General features: G+C 39.5%; 1 protein-coding gene across 1 annotated transcript in view; it reads left to right on the top strand.

The window, feature by feature from the left end:
* Positions 1 to 14,264, top strand: part of LOC123772701 (collagen alpha-2(IV) chain) — a 46,314-nt gene that overhangs the window by 28,298 nt on the left and 3,752 nt on the right. The window contains exons 16-26 of the mRNA XM_045766035.2: positions 1,673 to 1,958; positions 3,503 to 3,618; positions 4,401 to 4,491; positions 5,480 to 5,637; positions 5,978 to 6,146; positions 6,520 to 6,713; positions 7,040 to 7,139; positions 7,841 to 8,026; positions 8,512 to 8,632; positions 9,886 to 10,063; positions 12,218 to 12,299. Coding sequence (XP_045621991.2) covers positions 1,673 to 1,958; positions 3,503 to 3,618; positions 4,401 to 4,491; positions 5,480 to 5,637; positions 5,978 to 6,146; positions 6,520 to 6,713; positions 7,040 to 7,139; positions 7,841 to 8,026; positions 8,512 to 8,632; positions 9,886 to 10,063; positions 12,218 to 12,299 — 1,681 coding nt within the window. The remainder of the gene's footprint in view (positions 1 to 1,672; positions 1,959 to 3,502; positions 3,619 to 4,400; positions 4,492 to 5,479; positions 5,638 to 5,977; positions 6,147 to 6,519; positions 6,714 to 7,039; positions 7,140 to 7,840; positions 8,027 to 8,511; positions 8,633 to 9,885; positions 10,064 to 12,217; positions 12,300 to 14,264) is intronic.

Consider the following 14,264-nt stretch of genomic DNA (forward strand, 5'->3'; position numbering starts at 1 on the left):
AGCTTGCTTAAGGGATCAGAAGTCACTATTACAAAGTGAAAGAATAGCATGCATTATGGGTGTCTCTTCATGTGGCTGGATATTGCAAAATAAGTTTTTACAAGACAGTAGAGATATAACTATACCTTAAACTGAATTAGAAACTATAATTTCTGACTTATGGAAGATTCAGCATGACATGATTGGAAGATTCAGCATGATATGATTGCCATCCCAGTATGAAAACACCTCCATCACACACACACACAAAACACCTCTATCCCACACACACACACACCTCCATCCCACACACACAAAACACCTCTATCCCACACACACACAAAACACCTCTATCCCAAACACACACAAAACACCTCCATCCCAAACACAAAACACCTTCATCCGACACACACACACACACACACACAACACCTCCATCCCACACACACAAAACACCTCCATCCGACACACACACACACAACACCTCCATCCCACACACACAAAACACCTCCATCCCACACACACAAAACACCTCAATCCCACACACACACAAAACACCTCAAACCCACACACACACAAAACACCTCCATCCCACACACAAAACACCTCCATCCCACACACACACACAACACCTCCATCCCACACACAAAACACCTCCATCCCACACACAAAACACCTCTACCCCACACACACAAAACACCTCCATCCCACACACACACACAACACCTCCATCCCACACACAAAACACCTCCATCCCACACACACACACACACAACACCTCCATCCCACACACAAAATACTTCCATCCCACACACAAAACACCTTTTCTGGAAAAGGCCCATCAGTAGCTCCCCATGAAATGTGCTGTATTGTCAGGCTTCTCAGACTGGCCTTGACCTACTGCGGCCCAGAACCAAAATCTGACTCTCTACGAGGCTAGGGAAGCCGGGGAATTAGAGATAGACCCAAAACCAATACATAATCACCAGACAGGGTAGGCACAACATAACAACCTACTGCATGAAGTAATATAACAACTCTGCCATCCACAAGATGGCAGTCCATATCGCCCTTGCTATATAAAGTAATTTCCATCACATTTTATTTAATTTTTTACAATTTTGCTGTATTATTTGAAAATATTATTAAAAATAAAACATTTATATTTTTTAAAGTTTTACTAAGCTTGTACTATACTATAAATTATACAGAACAGTTTCGCAGACGATGAGTCACAGTAACGTGGCTGAAATACGTTGACCAGACCACACACTAGAAAGTGAAGGTACGACAAAGGGTCGTCCCTTCACTTTCTAGTGTCTGGTCTAGTCAACAGAACAGTTTCCTTGTGACGTTTTTTCTGTGGCATCCAGACCTACTTTTAAGACATACGTACTGACCGTGCGTTTTCCTTTTGTGTGAGCGCAATTTGGCCACTTGTTAGTCAAGCATTTTCACTCTTTTTTTTCTTTGGATATACAGTATTGTTATTTGCTAATTAAAGCCATGTCGTTTGGCAAGAGCAGAATATGTACATCAGACAAGGGTAAGAGAACTCATTTACCATGAGTTAAAAGGCCAAATTATTAATGAAACGAGATCATAGATGGGGGAGACAACGTCTGACATACTTTTTTAGTAATGCTCATTCCACTGAACAAAGCAGTCTAATTATTGTTTTATCTTTTATCAGGGCATTAAGGGTGACGTTGGTGACAGTATAGCTGGTCCTCCTGGTGTTGCTGGTCGACAGGGTCCTCCAGGCTTCCCTGGTATCCCTGGTGATGCAGGCATTTCAGGCAGACCTGGTCTACCAGGAGCTACTGGATATGAGGGTTCAAAGGGTGAGCGTGGACTTGATGGCTTGGTCGGCCTTCCAGGTGATAATGGGCGTAATGGTGTACCTGGAGGTCCCGGTCAGCCTGGAAGAAATGGTCGAAATGGTCTGAAGGGAGAGCGAGGCTTAATGGGCATTCCAGGTATGTGGCATCTTTTATGTTTCATTGTTTCACTGTAATGGATTTTAGTTTTATCATCAATATTTAATTTTATTGAATTTGCTTGTGATGAACCATGATATGGTTATTATATTTTCTGGGGGTGAAAGAAGCAGTGGATCATGTGATCAAGGATGCCTGACTTTTAAAAAGCATCTGTACATAGATACAAAAATACAGCATTGAATGAAATGGAGTGCCCCTTCCTAGTGGGCTCTCAATAGCTCCCCAGTGCTTCAACGTGGATCCTTTTAAACCTTGGAAAACAAACCAGATCTCTAGTTACTCACAAGTGCCTACTTGAGACCAGCACCAGCATCTGCCCCCCCCCCCCATCCCTCCTCAAAGAGGTTAAGGAAAGCCTGGGAATCTGAGATCATCACTGAACCATGGGAAAATAACCACCAGGGAAATAGTGTTCCAAAACTAACAACTACTTGGAACCATTTGTAACCCTGACTCTGTTTAAACACTCATTGTGGTGGTGTAATATCAGGCTCATTGTGCTCGTTCACCATCAGATGACAGCTCCAGTGACCTTGGATTCCAGCCTGCCAGCTCACTCATTCATGATCCATTCAAAACAGTAAACCCATGAACACCAAAGGGAAGAGGAGTAAAAGGGCAAGAATGGAGTACTACTGAAGACCCACCAGAAAGAGGCATTTCATTATATTTGTCTCTCGATTTCTAGAGCCTCATTTCTAGATTTTTCAGTAACTCCCCAATGCTAGCACAGCATAGAACCATAACTAAAAAGCTGTCAAACCTGAAAAGAAATAAAAAAATGACCAGGGGTTTACCACGAAGAGAACATACAGAGGCACTTGTTGACAGGCCAACCACCTCAACACTGCGCAAGCCAGGTGTGGTCGAAGAACATTCACTAAATAACGAGAGGTTAGTACCCAGTTAGTGCCAAAACACTCCTAGTACCAGTGTTTGCTAACTGGCTTACAGTATTGGTGAAGAAGGTTGAGAAGGCTGCACATTAATGCACGTGATGGATATAATGCACGAACAAGGATACACCTCAGGATGGCTTAACCAGATCGCCTTCTGAACCTCCTTGGAGAAGCAAGCTCTAGAACAAGTGTCCAAAGACACAGGATTCAAAAACATAGTCCACACAGACTCACTGCATAGAAGGAAAACAAAGAAACATTTGCTCTAAATGCCAACAATAGTTGCTCCGACAAAACTAAATGGTTAAGAGGGGACAGAATTGGACATCAACTGATAAATAAAAAAAAGGTAAGACCAAAAGAATGACAACTGTTACAGAAATGGAAGAAAGTGAGAGAACATGCAGTAGGAGTGCCACACACCTCATACAGAGGTCAAGAAGAGAGTCTGCACTTGTTAATCGCCATGTGATCTCCACTTTTTATACCCTTAGTAATGCCTCTTGACAATATGTTGAAAGGCACAAAAATGCTCAATTTCTTGCCATCTGAGCCTTTTTACACTTTATATAGCCCCATGCTATTTACGAAGAAAATTGACAGATATATTTTTGGTGTCAGGTTTTCCAGGTGATGCTGGGCTTCCAGGACCTGATGGACGTGTAGGACAACCGGGACCAATTGGTGATGTTGGGGTTCCAGGAAATTCAGGTTTTGAAGGAAACCCTGGACCAAAGGCAAGTTCTTTATTAATAAAATATTTTATTTGAGTTGAGAAAATATTGAAATCTTTAAATGGGATCTAACCCACATACCTATACTCTTTAAGCATATACACTACTGACTAAACCATAATCAGCTTAAAGTATCTGAACCAAAAGTACTACTAGACTTATATGGTGCTGGAAGGCACCATCCAGTACGACAATCCAAGTTTCACAAGGTACCTACCCACACTTGGGAGTCAGTAGTGTTGTTCTCTGACTCTTGCCCCGGCTCCAATATTTTATCATAGATATGTCACAGTCTTGTGATGTCATTGTTTATTTCACTTGCTCAGAAACTATAACTTGCAATATTTATTCATCTTCATTCCCCCCACTTCCAATCGAGAGGGGAAGGCATTAGTCCTGTAGAAATACAGGACAAATTCTGTATCGGTTCGAAAGGTTGAAAATACTGAAAAAAAACACCCATTAATGTATAGTATCATCCACAGTACATGCTATAGAATCACACAGTCAGTACAATCACATAACAGAAAAAGTTCCACAACTGCTTCGTATGATTTAGTATAAAAGGCTTCTTTTGTTATTTAAAAGGTACAAAAACATTTATTTATTTAAACACAGTGCAGTATGTCATCATTATTTTAATAGAAACAATATATTATAGTGTAATGTGCATTTCAAATTAACTAATACTGTACAATACAGTACTGTAATTAAAACAGTGCTATCAGTTGCATAACCTGTTACCCAATTTTTCCATTTTTTTATTATTTTATTTCTATTTTTAGGGCCAGAGAGGCTTCCTGGGAGAAATAGGTTTCCGTGGGCCACCTGGTTTAAATGGAACCTTTTCTGGGCACGGTGATTTCGGTGAAAAAGGTTTGTTAGTTATATTTTATTTTTTAGTGGTTTATAGTTTTGCCTAATATGTATTATTGGTAAAGTATTTGTTAAATACTGTATGTATGATTAAGAACTGCAAAAACATGTGAAGAGTGTGTACAGTATATTATTACAAATTAAAAATACATTATTACAGTATTGTACAGTATTTCCAACACTAGTAACATCATTCTAACAAACTTACAAAATATTGGCTTTGAGGGTTTATGTTAAGTGCATTTAATAAGCAGGTCACTTGGCTGCTTCACAAGGTAAGATTCCAATTTCTTGGTAAGAACTGTAAAATGCTGTCAAGCAGAGCTACATTCTGGTGCTAGCATTGCAGGGAATATATTAAGCAGTGTATGAAAGTGCTAGGGAGCACTAAAGGGTGCCGTCCAGACAAAATAACCTCTAGAAGGTGTAGTTCAAATTAACTTTTACGTCATACGAAGCTCTCCTTTACATTAGACACTGCCCATTGTTAGTGATATTTTTTTCAACTATAGACTGCATTGGTGCACACCTAACACCACTGGGCTCATCTTATTTGTGTCCTAGAGTGATCTGTCATATGAAGAGCTAGATTTTCGAGGAAGCACTGCACAGCAGGACATATCTCTAATGGATTGCAATGGATCAGAACCCTTGACAGGCTTAAAAAAATTGGCTAACAGACAAATTCTTAGCTAACTGAAATGTGGGCAAACTGTCTAGATTGTCCAACTAAGTTCGGACAAAAAAAAAGATGACCAAAGCTCTTTCTGTAACTACAAATAAGCACTATTAGACATGTACACACTAAACAATTAATGGGTAAGAGGTGAGGCCCAAGAGCTCGAGTTGAATCCTAGCAAATTCGTATTAGTAATGTACTACACTTACACATTTACTGTGCTTTACATTTATATTTTTAATAATAATATGTAAAATGCAAGGCATATTTACCATTTTATTACATACACTACTTTCTTCATGACTTTAGGTGAGCCGGGTGATTTTGGACAACCCGGTTTTCCTGGAATTATTGGAGTTATAGGACTTCCTGGATTGCCGGGTATCAGCTACACAGGGGCCAAAGGTCAAATTGGCCCCATTGGTCTACCAGGCACATCAGGCCTATATGGCAGAAATGGAAGGAAGGTAATAGTCTAGTCACTTGTTCATGCAATGTCGATATTTTGATCTGTTAATTTTAATTTAATTAATCTTTTTAATTTTGGTAGTCTAAGGTGATGATAAAATTCAACTGATATTTCCATATTGGCATTTGAGAAATACATAGTACCAAAAGAGGCACAATATAAGAAGACAAACTTAAGTTGCATTTGTAAAAAATACATGCCATCTCTCTACCCAGATTTTCCAGTATTATATACTATATACTGTACTAGTATATGAAAGTTTATGTATACAGTACAGTATATAATACTGTATGTGCATATAAAAGCTTACCCGTAGCTTTGGTTTTCACCACAAACAGGGTGCGATGGGAATGATGGGATTGCCTGGGCCCAGTGGAGAACGTGGTGATCAAGGAGTGCCTGGAGCCCCAGGACCACACGGAGGGAGACTAGTGGGTCCACCTGGCCTTCAGGGACTACCCGGAGATAAGGGGCAGAGTGGTGAACCAGGCAGATTTGGAAACAGGGGTGAGTAACTGTTGGCATTTGATTTGTTTTGCACTTTATATGTTGATGCAAGACGTTTGAAGTTAGCAACACTTTAAACTTATATGCTCTATATGATTGATATAAAAACATGATTACTAACACCAGCTGAGGTGAAGTTGTCAAGTGCTATTCCTTAGTAAATCATTTTAGTACATACCTATTAAGGATTTTACTCCTTATCTAAGCATTCCTTATCTGTTTTTCCCTTTTTCTGTATTTAGGTTTAAAAAATGCCTAACTTCCTATAAAATTTAATAATAATTAGCTATCCACCAGTCCAGATGATTGAAAGTTTTTTGTCCTTTTCTTATGTGAAACAAGTGTCTTTAGGAATTTAAATTTCTTTGAACAGGTCTACCAGGTGATGACGGTTTTCGGGGTCTTCCTGGACGTGTCGGGTTGAAGGGCTACAGGGGCTTGCCAGGTGACCGGGGCAATCCAGGCATAATTATTGGTGGAATGCCAGCTGAGACCGGAGAGCCTGGTCGACCAGGACGTCAAGGGAACCCTGGCAGAGATGGGTTGCCAGGCCTTCCAGGGATTAAGGTACTGTACATTACGAGTCCCTGTACTTTACACAGGTAATAGAGATTGAAAGAGTGAGTGAAAGTAAGGAAGTAGAGGGAAGAGAGGGAAAGGATAGACAGATATAATGAAAGAAGACACATGAATTCACCTTATAATGTAATTTATACATACAGTACATCAAAACTTGAAAAAAGAATTCAAGACATGAAACAGCTTAGATGTTTACAACCTGACGTGGAGCTCAACCTATGTTTGAAAGAGAAAAAGGCATGAATGAGCAGGCATTCAACACTGCTATTTAATACACAATGAAGTCACTCATCCAATTTTCTACTTTTTTCCAGGGTTTATATGGTGATGCTGGGCAGCCAGGTTTTCGTGGCCAACCTGGACTCAATGGCTACCGTGGTGACGATGGTGTAAGAGGACCTAGAGGCCCAGAAGGTAAGAGATTTGTGTATATTGTACAGCATCTGGTGCCAAACAAATTTGTGCACTTGAAATACAAGCACTATTTTCCTGAAGTTCACCAGTATTTAATGTTTTCTGTGGGGAGCCGTGTTGACTCCAGGGCGTTTCCGGGGCTCACCCGAAAAATGGCGTTTCATCATGTTCAACGCTGTTTTTTTTGCTGCATCTCTTAAAAGTTAGGCAGTTTGCATATTTATTCATCTATGCTTTACCTGTGATTGGTTTTAAGAGTTCTTATGCCCCCACATTCCATACAAGAGCCAAGAATTTTTTGGGTGATAGTATGATAAATAAGCCTGTTGCTAGCAGCAGCCTGCATAACAACCAGAATAACTGATTATCATTCTCAGACTTGGAAGAAAATACAGTAGAACACCCAGAATAAATCTTGATTATTATATATCCCCCTAAAGAAGTACCTCATAGATTTCACCAAATTATTTGTGTTTTTCCAAACTTTGTGATAATCTACTCCTTTGTTTCTGCTTTAAATTGTCAAAACGTCATGTATGGTTGTGACATGTAGCCTCCATGTGGTATTGCACCACATAGTCTCCATGTGGTATTGTGCCATGTAGCCTCCATGTTTTATTGACCCATGTTGCCTCACTTAACATAATTTCACATAGCCTCCATTTACTAAATATGCTTTATCAAAATTTCTTATATCACAGGATTGCCAGGGAGAAAAGGTGAACCGGGACTAAAAGGCATGGAAGGTCGTCCAGGTCAATCAGGCCGATCTGGAATTCATGGACAGAAAGGTCAACCAGGAGACTTTGGTTTAGATGGTCCTGATGGTCTGAAAGGTCTTCCAGGCATCAGCCGTGACGGGTTCAAAGGAGAGCGTGGAGATTCAGGTACAGACAGTACTATATATTTTAATATACCTTTTTCAGATTTTATGGAAAACAAAGTTGTTATAGAGAGCTTTAATTACTTTCCTTTTCAGTCGATATAATATTTTAAATGCATTTAACAAAGCACTTTTTCACTAATTAGTAACAAATATGCAGTATTATGTATTTTATGTCATTCCCAAGTTTGAAGTTCTGTATACTGCATGCATTATTGTTTTAATTAGGTATCCCCAGTGGTATTGCTACATGGAATATCTAATTACCGGGTAATATCTAATTGATAATATCGAATTTAAAAAATACTTAAAAGACCCATTTGGTTTTAACAAGATTATTATTACAGTATAATTTTTGTACACACAATATATAGAGAAAATGCCATTACACATTTGCTTAAAACTTTCAGCCGCTATTGATACACATTTGGTCTTTTCATAAAATATTATCAACTCAATCCTATTGAATAAATAACAAATTTTGTAAAGGTTTTCCTGGTGCTCCCGGAAGAATTGCATTACCAGGACTGCCAGGTCTTGATGGCCAAGTAGGTGACAGAGGCTACGAGAGAGGACCAGTAGGAGACCCGGGACTACCTGGCTTGATTGGGTGAGTGATGCCTCTGCTTTTCAACAGCATCATCATCATTATCCAAGTTCCCACTTTTGTGAAGTGGACGGCAGTGTAATAACTATGTTATGCTTTTAAAGTGTGTTCCCTTACTTATCGCTTACATAAATGTACCTTCCCTCCTCTTCCCCCTTATAGCTGAATTCAACCTGGGGAAGGTATTAAGCAGAATTCAACCTGGGGGGAAGGTATTATAGCAGAATTCCACCTGGGGGAAGGTATTATAGCAGAATTCAACCTGGGGAAGGTATTATAGCAGAATTCAACCTGGGGGGAAGGTATTATAGCAGAATTCAACCTGGGGGGAAGGTATTATAGCAGAATTCAACCTGGGGGAAGGTATTATAGCAGAATTCAACCTGGGGGAAGATATTATAGCAGAATTCAACCTGGGGGGAAGATATTATAGCAGACTTCAACCTGGGGGAAGATATTATAGCAGAATTCAACCTGGGGAAGATATTTTAGCAGAATTCAACCTGGGGAAAGGTATTATAGCAGAATTCAACCTGGGGGAAGATATTATAGCAGAATTCAACCTGGGAAAAGGTATTATAGCAGAATTCAACCTGGGAAAAGGTATTATAGCAGAATTCAACCTGGGAAAAGGTGTTATAGCAGAATTCAACCTGGGGAAAGTATTATGGCAGAATTCAACCTGGGGGAAGGTATGGGAGCAATAAAGGGAAAACAATGGCAATATGTTAAAAATTGAGATTTCCACTCACCATGTCATAAACCACCAGGGCCAACACTAACAAATCAATGGCAACAGCAACTCGCTGTTTCGTAAATCGGATGAGTAGTGCTCCTTGTAAGTTTTCGGATGTTTAATGCTAACAAATGTAGGGATCCGAGCCTAGGAAATGTTAATACTGTATACAGTACAGTAGTTACCAGATACCAGCTGAGCAGTTCTAAAATTGTCAAATCTGAAAGTGTAAAATATCTGGAAGTAATGATCAGTGATCTTAAGAGAAATCAGTATACAGTACAGCTTCTTCTTGTTATGCCCTTCTTAGACTACACAGTTCAGTGTTTGGTGCCATACTATAGAATTAACATAAATTCACTTGAGCATTTACATCCCATATACAGATATTATGAACAAATAGTTAAACTTTAAAATTATCCCTCAGAATATGACATGAGCATTTCTTCACCTGTGGTAAGACATAATGATGACTTAACTAAAGTGAATTAAACTACACATGTGTATTTTTATTCCATAGTGCGAAGGGTCTGCCTGGTGACCCTGGCCCTCGAGGCTTTACCCAGCCCCCAGGTCTACCAGGTGCTGTTGGAGACCCTGGCTTTGATGGCTTCCCGGGATTGCCTGGCATTATTGGAGACCATGGAGAAACTGGAAGTCCAGGTTTAGCAGGGGCGTTTGGAATTAGTGGATTGAAGGTACAGTTACATACTATTTTGAAAAATAATTATTCTTTAGTATAATTTTAATTGAAACATAGTTTCCAATAAAACGTAGATTGTCACAGTTTTTCAAGTAAAACCAACAGTATCTTATTGTTTTATCATGTTTATTGTTGTATGTGTGATATTATGGTGAGAGGCATAAATGGGGATCCAACAGTGAAGGAAGAAGTAGAGATGGGACCCAGGACTGAAGCCAAGAGATACAAATGATAATCTAGTACTGAAGCAGGAGGCAGAAATGAAGACCTGGGACTAGTGCCAAAAGGCACAGGATGAACTAAACTTGAGCTGAGCACGATTAGCTTCTGAAGCCTGGACCACATCCCTCAAAGAGGGAAAAGTTTCAAGCTCGGCTGAACCTGAGCACCAGTGAGATGAAACTTGCAGTAGTTTTGGAGTCTTGTACTGGAACATCCTCCGCTACCACAGGCATGATGACTTGGAGTCAAGGCAGAAAAAGAGGAAACATTATTCTCAAACTATACAATATTTAACCCAGATATATATATATATATATATATAATTTGTTCTGGAGACCAACTCAGAATCAGGAATGAATGAGGATCAGACTTAGTCCTCTATGAGCCCTTCAGACTGAAACCCATCTCACCCAAGAAAGGGGAGGGCCAAGCTGCCAGACTGTGTCAAATCAGTTTTTATGTGTACTGTATTTAAAACAAAAATTGTATGGTATTGCTTACGAACAACAGCTTCAATGTAGCAGCCACAGACTCCTACTCAAGAAGAAATAACAACTCACCCGCCACCCCCAACCCTTCCCACTCTCCATGTCAATTGACAATACTGTACTGAAAATGGAAGGTCCTGAGAGATGTTTAATGCTTCCAGGAAAGCAAACCTAGGTACCCATGAGGAACATCTCCAGCTTCCAAACCCTAACCAGGAAAAGTCTGCACGAAACAGGAGCACATTCCGCACAACCTGCAGGTAGTACTGTAGTGGGGCTTGAGCATAGCCCATCTTTCTACCCTGAAGCTTCAATGTGCAAGGCAACCTAACCAGAAGGGGTTAAATCTTCCTATAAAAGGAAGGGGTTCTGGAAAGCCTAGGCAATAGTCAAGAATTTAGTGTAGATATACACACCACCTCAACACACTATGGATGAATCCTGCCTTGCTCGATGCCATCCTCAGTTCTGCATTTGTAGATTTTAAAAACTTCTTATATTCCCCTTATACCAGTTCATAAGGCTTTTATCTGGGTTTCTACATTTAACATTTATATTTTAATGTGGTTTTTAATACCATATGTGTTTTTCAGAATTTATACATTGACATAGAGTAATGTTTTATTCTTTTAAAAGTGGTCCCTTTATACAAAATGAATGAGCCTCCACACATGTGCAGGCTAGCTGATGCCTTTTGAAAAGTGAATAATTTATACTCAGACTTGTTTGTACACTTTTTCAGTGGAAAAGTTATTTAATTAAAAAGGTCCCTTCCTTAAAATACAAGTTATGCATGGTGCATGACTTAATTAATGACTATAGCTGTAGAAGCATATGTTTAACTAATAAGGTATTAAAAGTCCACAGAACATAAATAAATAATGCACAATGAAATTACATTAACGTGCTGTATCAATGAAAACTCAGGAGTCTTGAGGAGTCGAACCTGCTCGCTTGATACTCCCAAGCTTGTGCCCTACACCACTACACCACAATATGGTCAAAAGCAATGCAATCAGAGATTCCACTAGAGGTCTTGTGGTTCCCAACCGGTGCCCAAACCAGGGGTTTCACACACTGCTCCTGTGCACTCCGGCTTGTGGCCCTATAGTTCACCTTCAGTGCTTCTCATCAAATACACAGGGGTTAGTGTGAGAAACCCTGGTTTGGGCTTCGGTTGGGAGCTGCAGGACCCCAAGTGGATTCACCGGCATCTCAGGTCGCATTGCTTTTGACCTTATTGTGGTGTAGGGCGCTAGCTTCAGAGTATCAAATGAGCAGGTTTGAATCCTTAATTAAGGCTCCTACTGATTTTCTCACAAATAAATAAAATTATAATAAAAGCTGACAAGGAAAATGTACAAATACATTAATGCCATTACAAAGACTGGTGCCGAGCCATCTATGCATCATAACATGGCGCCTTACTGCACTTTCAGGGAGGCCAAGGTGACCCAGGCGCTGAAGGGTTGTCGGGTATACCAGGCCAGCCAGGAAGTAGGGGTGATATTGGTAATACAGGTGAGTCCACTAACACCATACACTTCATTATAATAATAATAATAATACATGTATTTACAAAATATAAAGAAGAAAATAATGCAGTGGCTAAATCAGTAGTTACATAAATGCATATTTAATGAAGCTAAGCTTATTATATTGTTCAGATGATTTCATTATTTCTATTTTAATTACAAAAGTATAGTATTGAATTTGCTAATAATTATTAACCTTATGTTGTGCAAATTAGACCATATTGATAACAACTAAACTCAAAATACTTAGATACAATGTTATTGAGGCAACATATCACTGAGCCGGCAAGACAAAGAGAAGAAGACCCGCCAGTAACACATTCAGCCTCTGAAAATGGGAACTGAAGTATTTAGCAAAATAATTGCAGAGTTGGAGCTTCATCTGCTGAAGTACAAGACATGCAACTCTGAGCAGATCTTGCCTGTCCTAAAGTCAAGACACAAAATGAGGCAACAAGAGCCAGTTTCTTTCAATGAACTGGAATATGCCACAACACTGCAAACCTAGCAACAGAGACCAGGGGCCAGATTCATGAAGCAGTTACACAAGTACTTACAAACGTGTACATCTTTCCTCAATCTTTGACTGCTTTGGTTACATTTATTAAACAGTTTACAAATCATGAAAACTTCCCAATTAACTGTTGTTATTGTTATAAACAGCCTCCTGGTGCTTCGGAGCTTATTAACTGTTTAATAATTGTAAACAAAGTCGCCAAAGATTGAGAAAAGATGTACAGGTTCGTAAGTGCTTGCGTAACTGCTTCGTGAATCTGGCCCCAGATTGTGATGGTTGTGTGGACCTACAGCCAGTGCCAGCAATAACCCTACCTATGAATCATCACCAGAAAGGCCGGGCTCAATCCCAGACTGTAGTAGTAGTAGAAATCTCGAAATCTACCACAGGTAAACCCATACAACTGCACACAAACCTACAACTTCTTGAATTACCTGGTGAACTGCAGATTCAAACAGGTAGGACACCCCCACAACAATATCCATCATGGATCCAAAGTGAAAGGTGAAACCAACAAAGTTCACAGGAAATGCTGGGATAACCATAGAGACAAGGCCCCGTCCAGCCATGCTTCCAACCACCAGTGCTGAGCACACGGGTCACTCAAGTGTTTTGCCAAACTGCCAAGCACTAGTGTGTAATGTTTACATTAATGTACTTGAAGTTAGGTCATAAAACATTATAAACAAGGTCATAAACTGTAAAACCTCTGTCTATCAAATACCTCCAAGCTTTGTATTCAACATAGTGTTTTCTCGACTACTCTACAACTGGACACACTACATAAATGACCTACCAGAAGGAGTACAGAATTCTATGAAAATGTTTGCTGATGATGCTAAGATACTAGGGAAGATAAGAAACTTGGACAGTTGTCATGCCCATCAAATAGACCTGGTCCAAATAAACGTATGGAGCACCACCTGTCAAATGGAATCTAATTTGAGTAAATGACATGTAACGGAATGTGGAATAGAAGGAAATAGACCACACAGTCTACAAATTATGTGAAAAAGCTTTTAAAAAAATTCTGATAAAGAAAGAGATCCAGGAATGGTTTTAAATAGAAAACTATCACCTGAGGACAACATAAAGAACATTTTGCGAGAAGCCTATGCTACGCTTTCTAATTTCAGAATTGTTTTTAAATACATAGATGGGGAAATGTTAAAGAAATTGTTCATGGCGTTTGTGAGACTAAAGCTGGAATATGCGGCGGTTGTATGATGCCCTTATCTTAAAAAGCAAATCAACAAACTGGAAAAGGGACAAAGACATGCAACTAAATGGCTCTCGAAACTTAAAGACAAGAGATACAAGGAGAGGTTAGAGGAATTAAATACTGTATGTCAAAACTAGAAGCTACAGTAGAAGAAAATGAGGCGATATGATCTCTACATACAAAATAGTAACAGGAATCGACAAAATTGACAG

This window comes from Procambarus clarkii, chromosome 50 (genome assembly GCF_040958095.1).
Source record: "Procambarus clarkii isolate CNS0578487 chromosome 50, FALCON_Pclarkii_2.0, whole genome shotgun sequence".
Taxonomy (NCBI): Eukaryota; Metazoa; Arthropoda; class Malacostraca; order Decapoda; family Cambaridae; genus Procambarus; species Procambarus clarkii.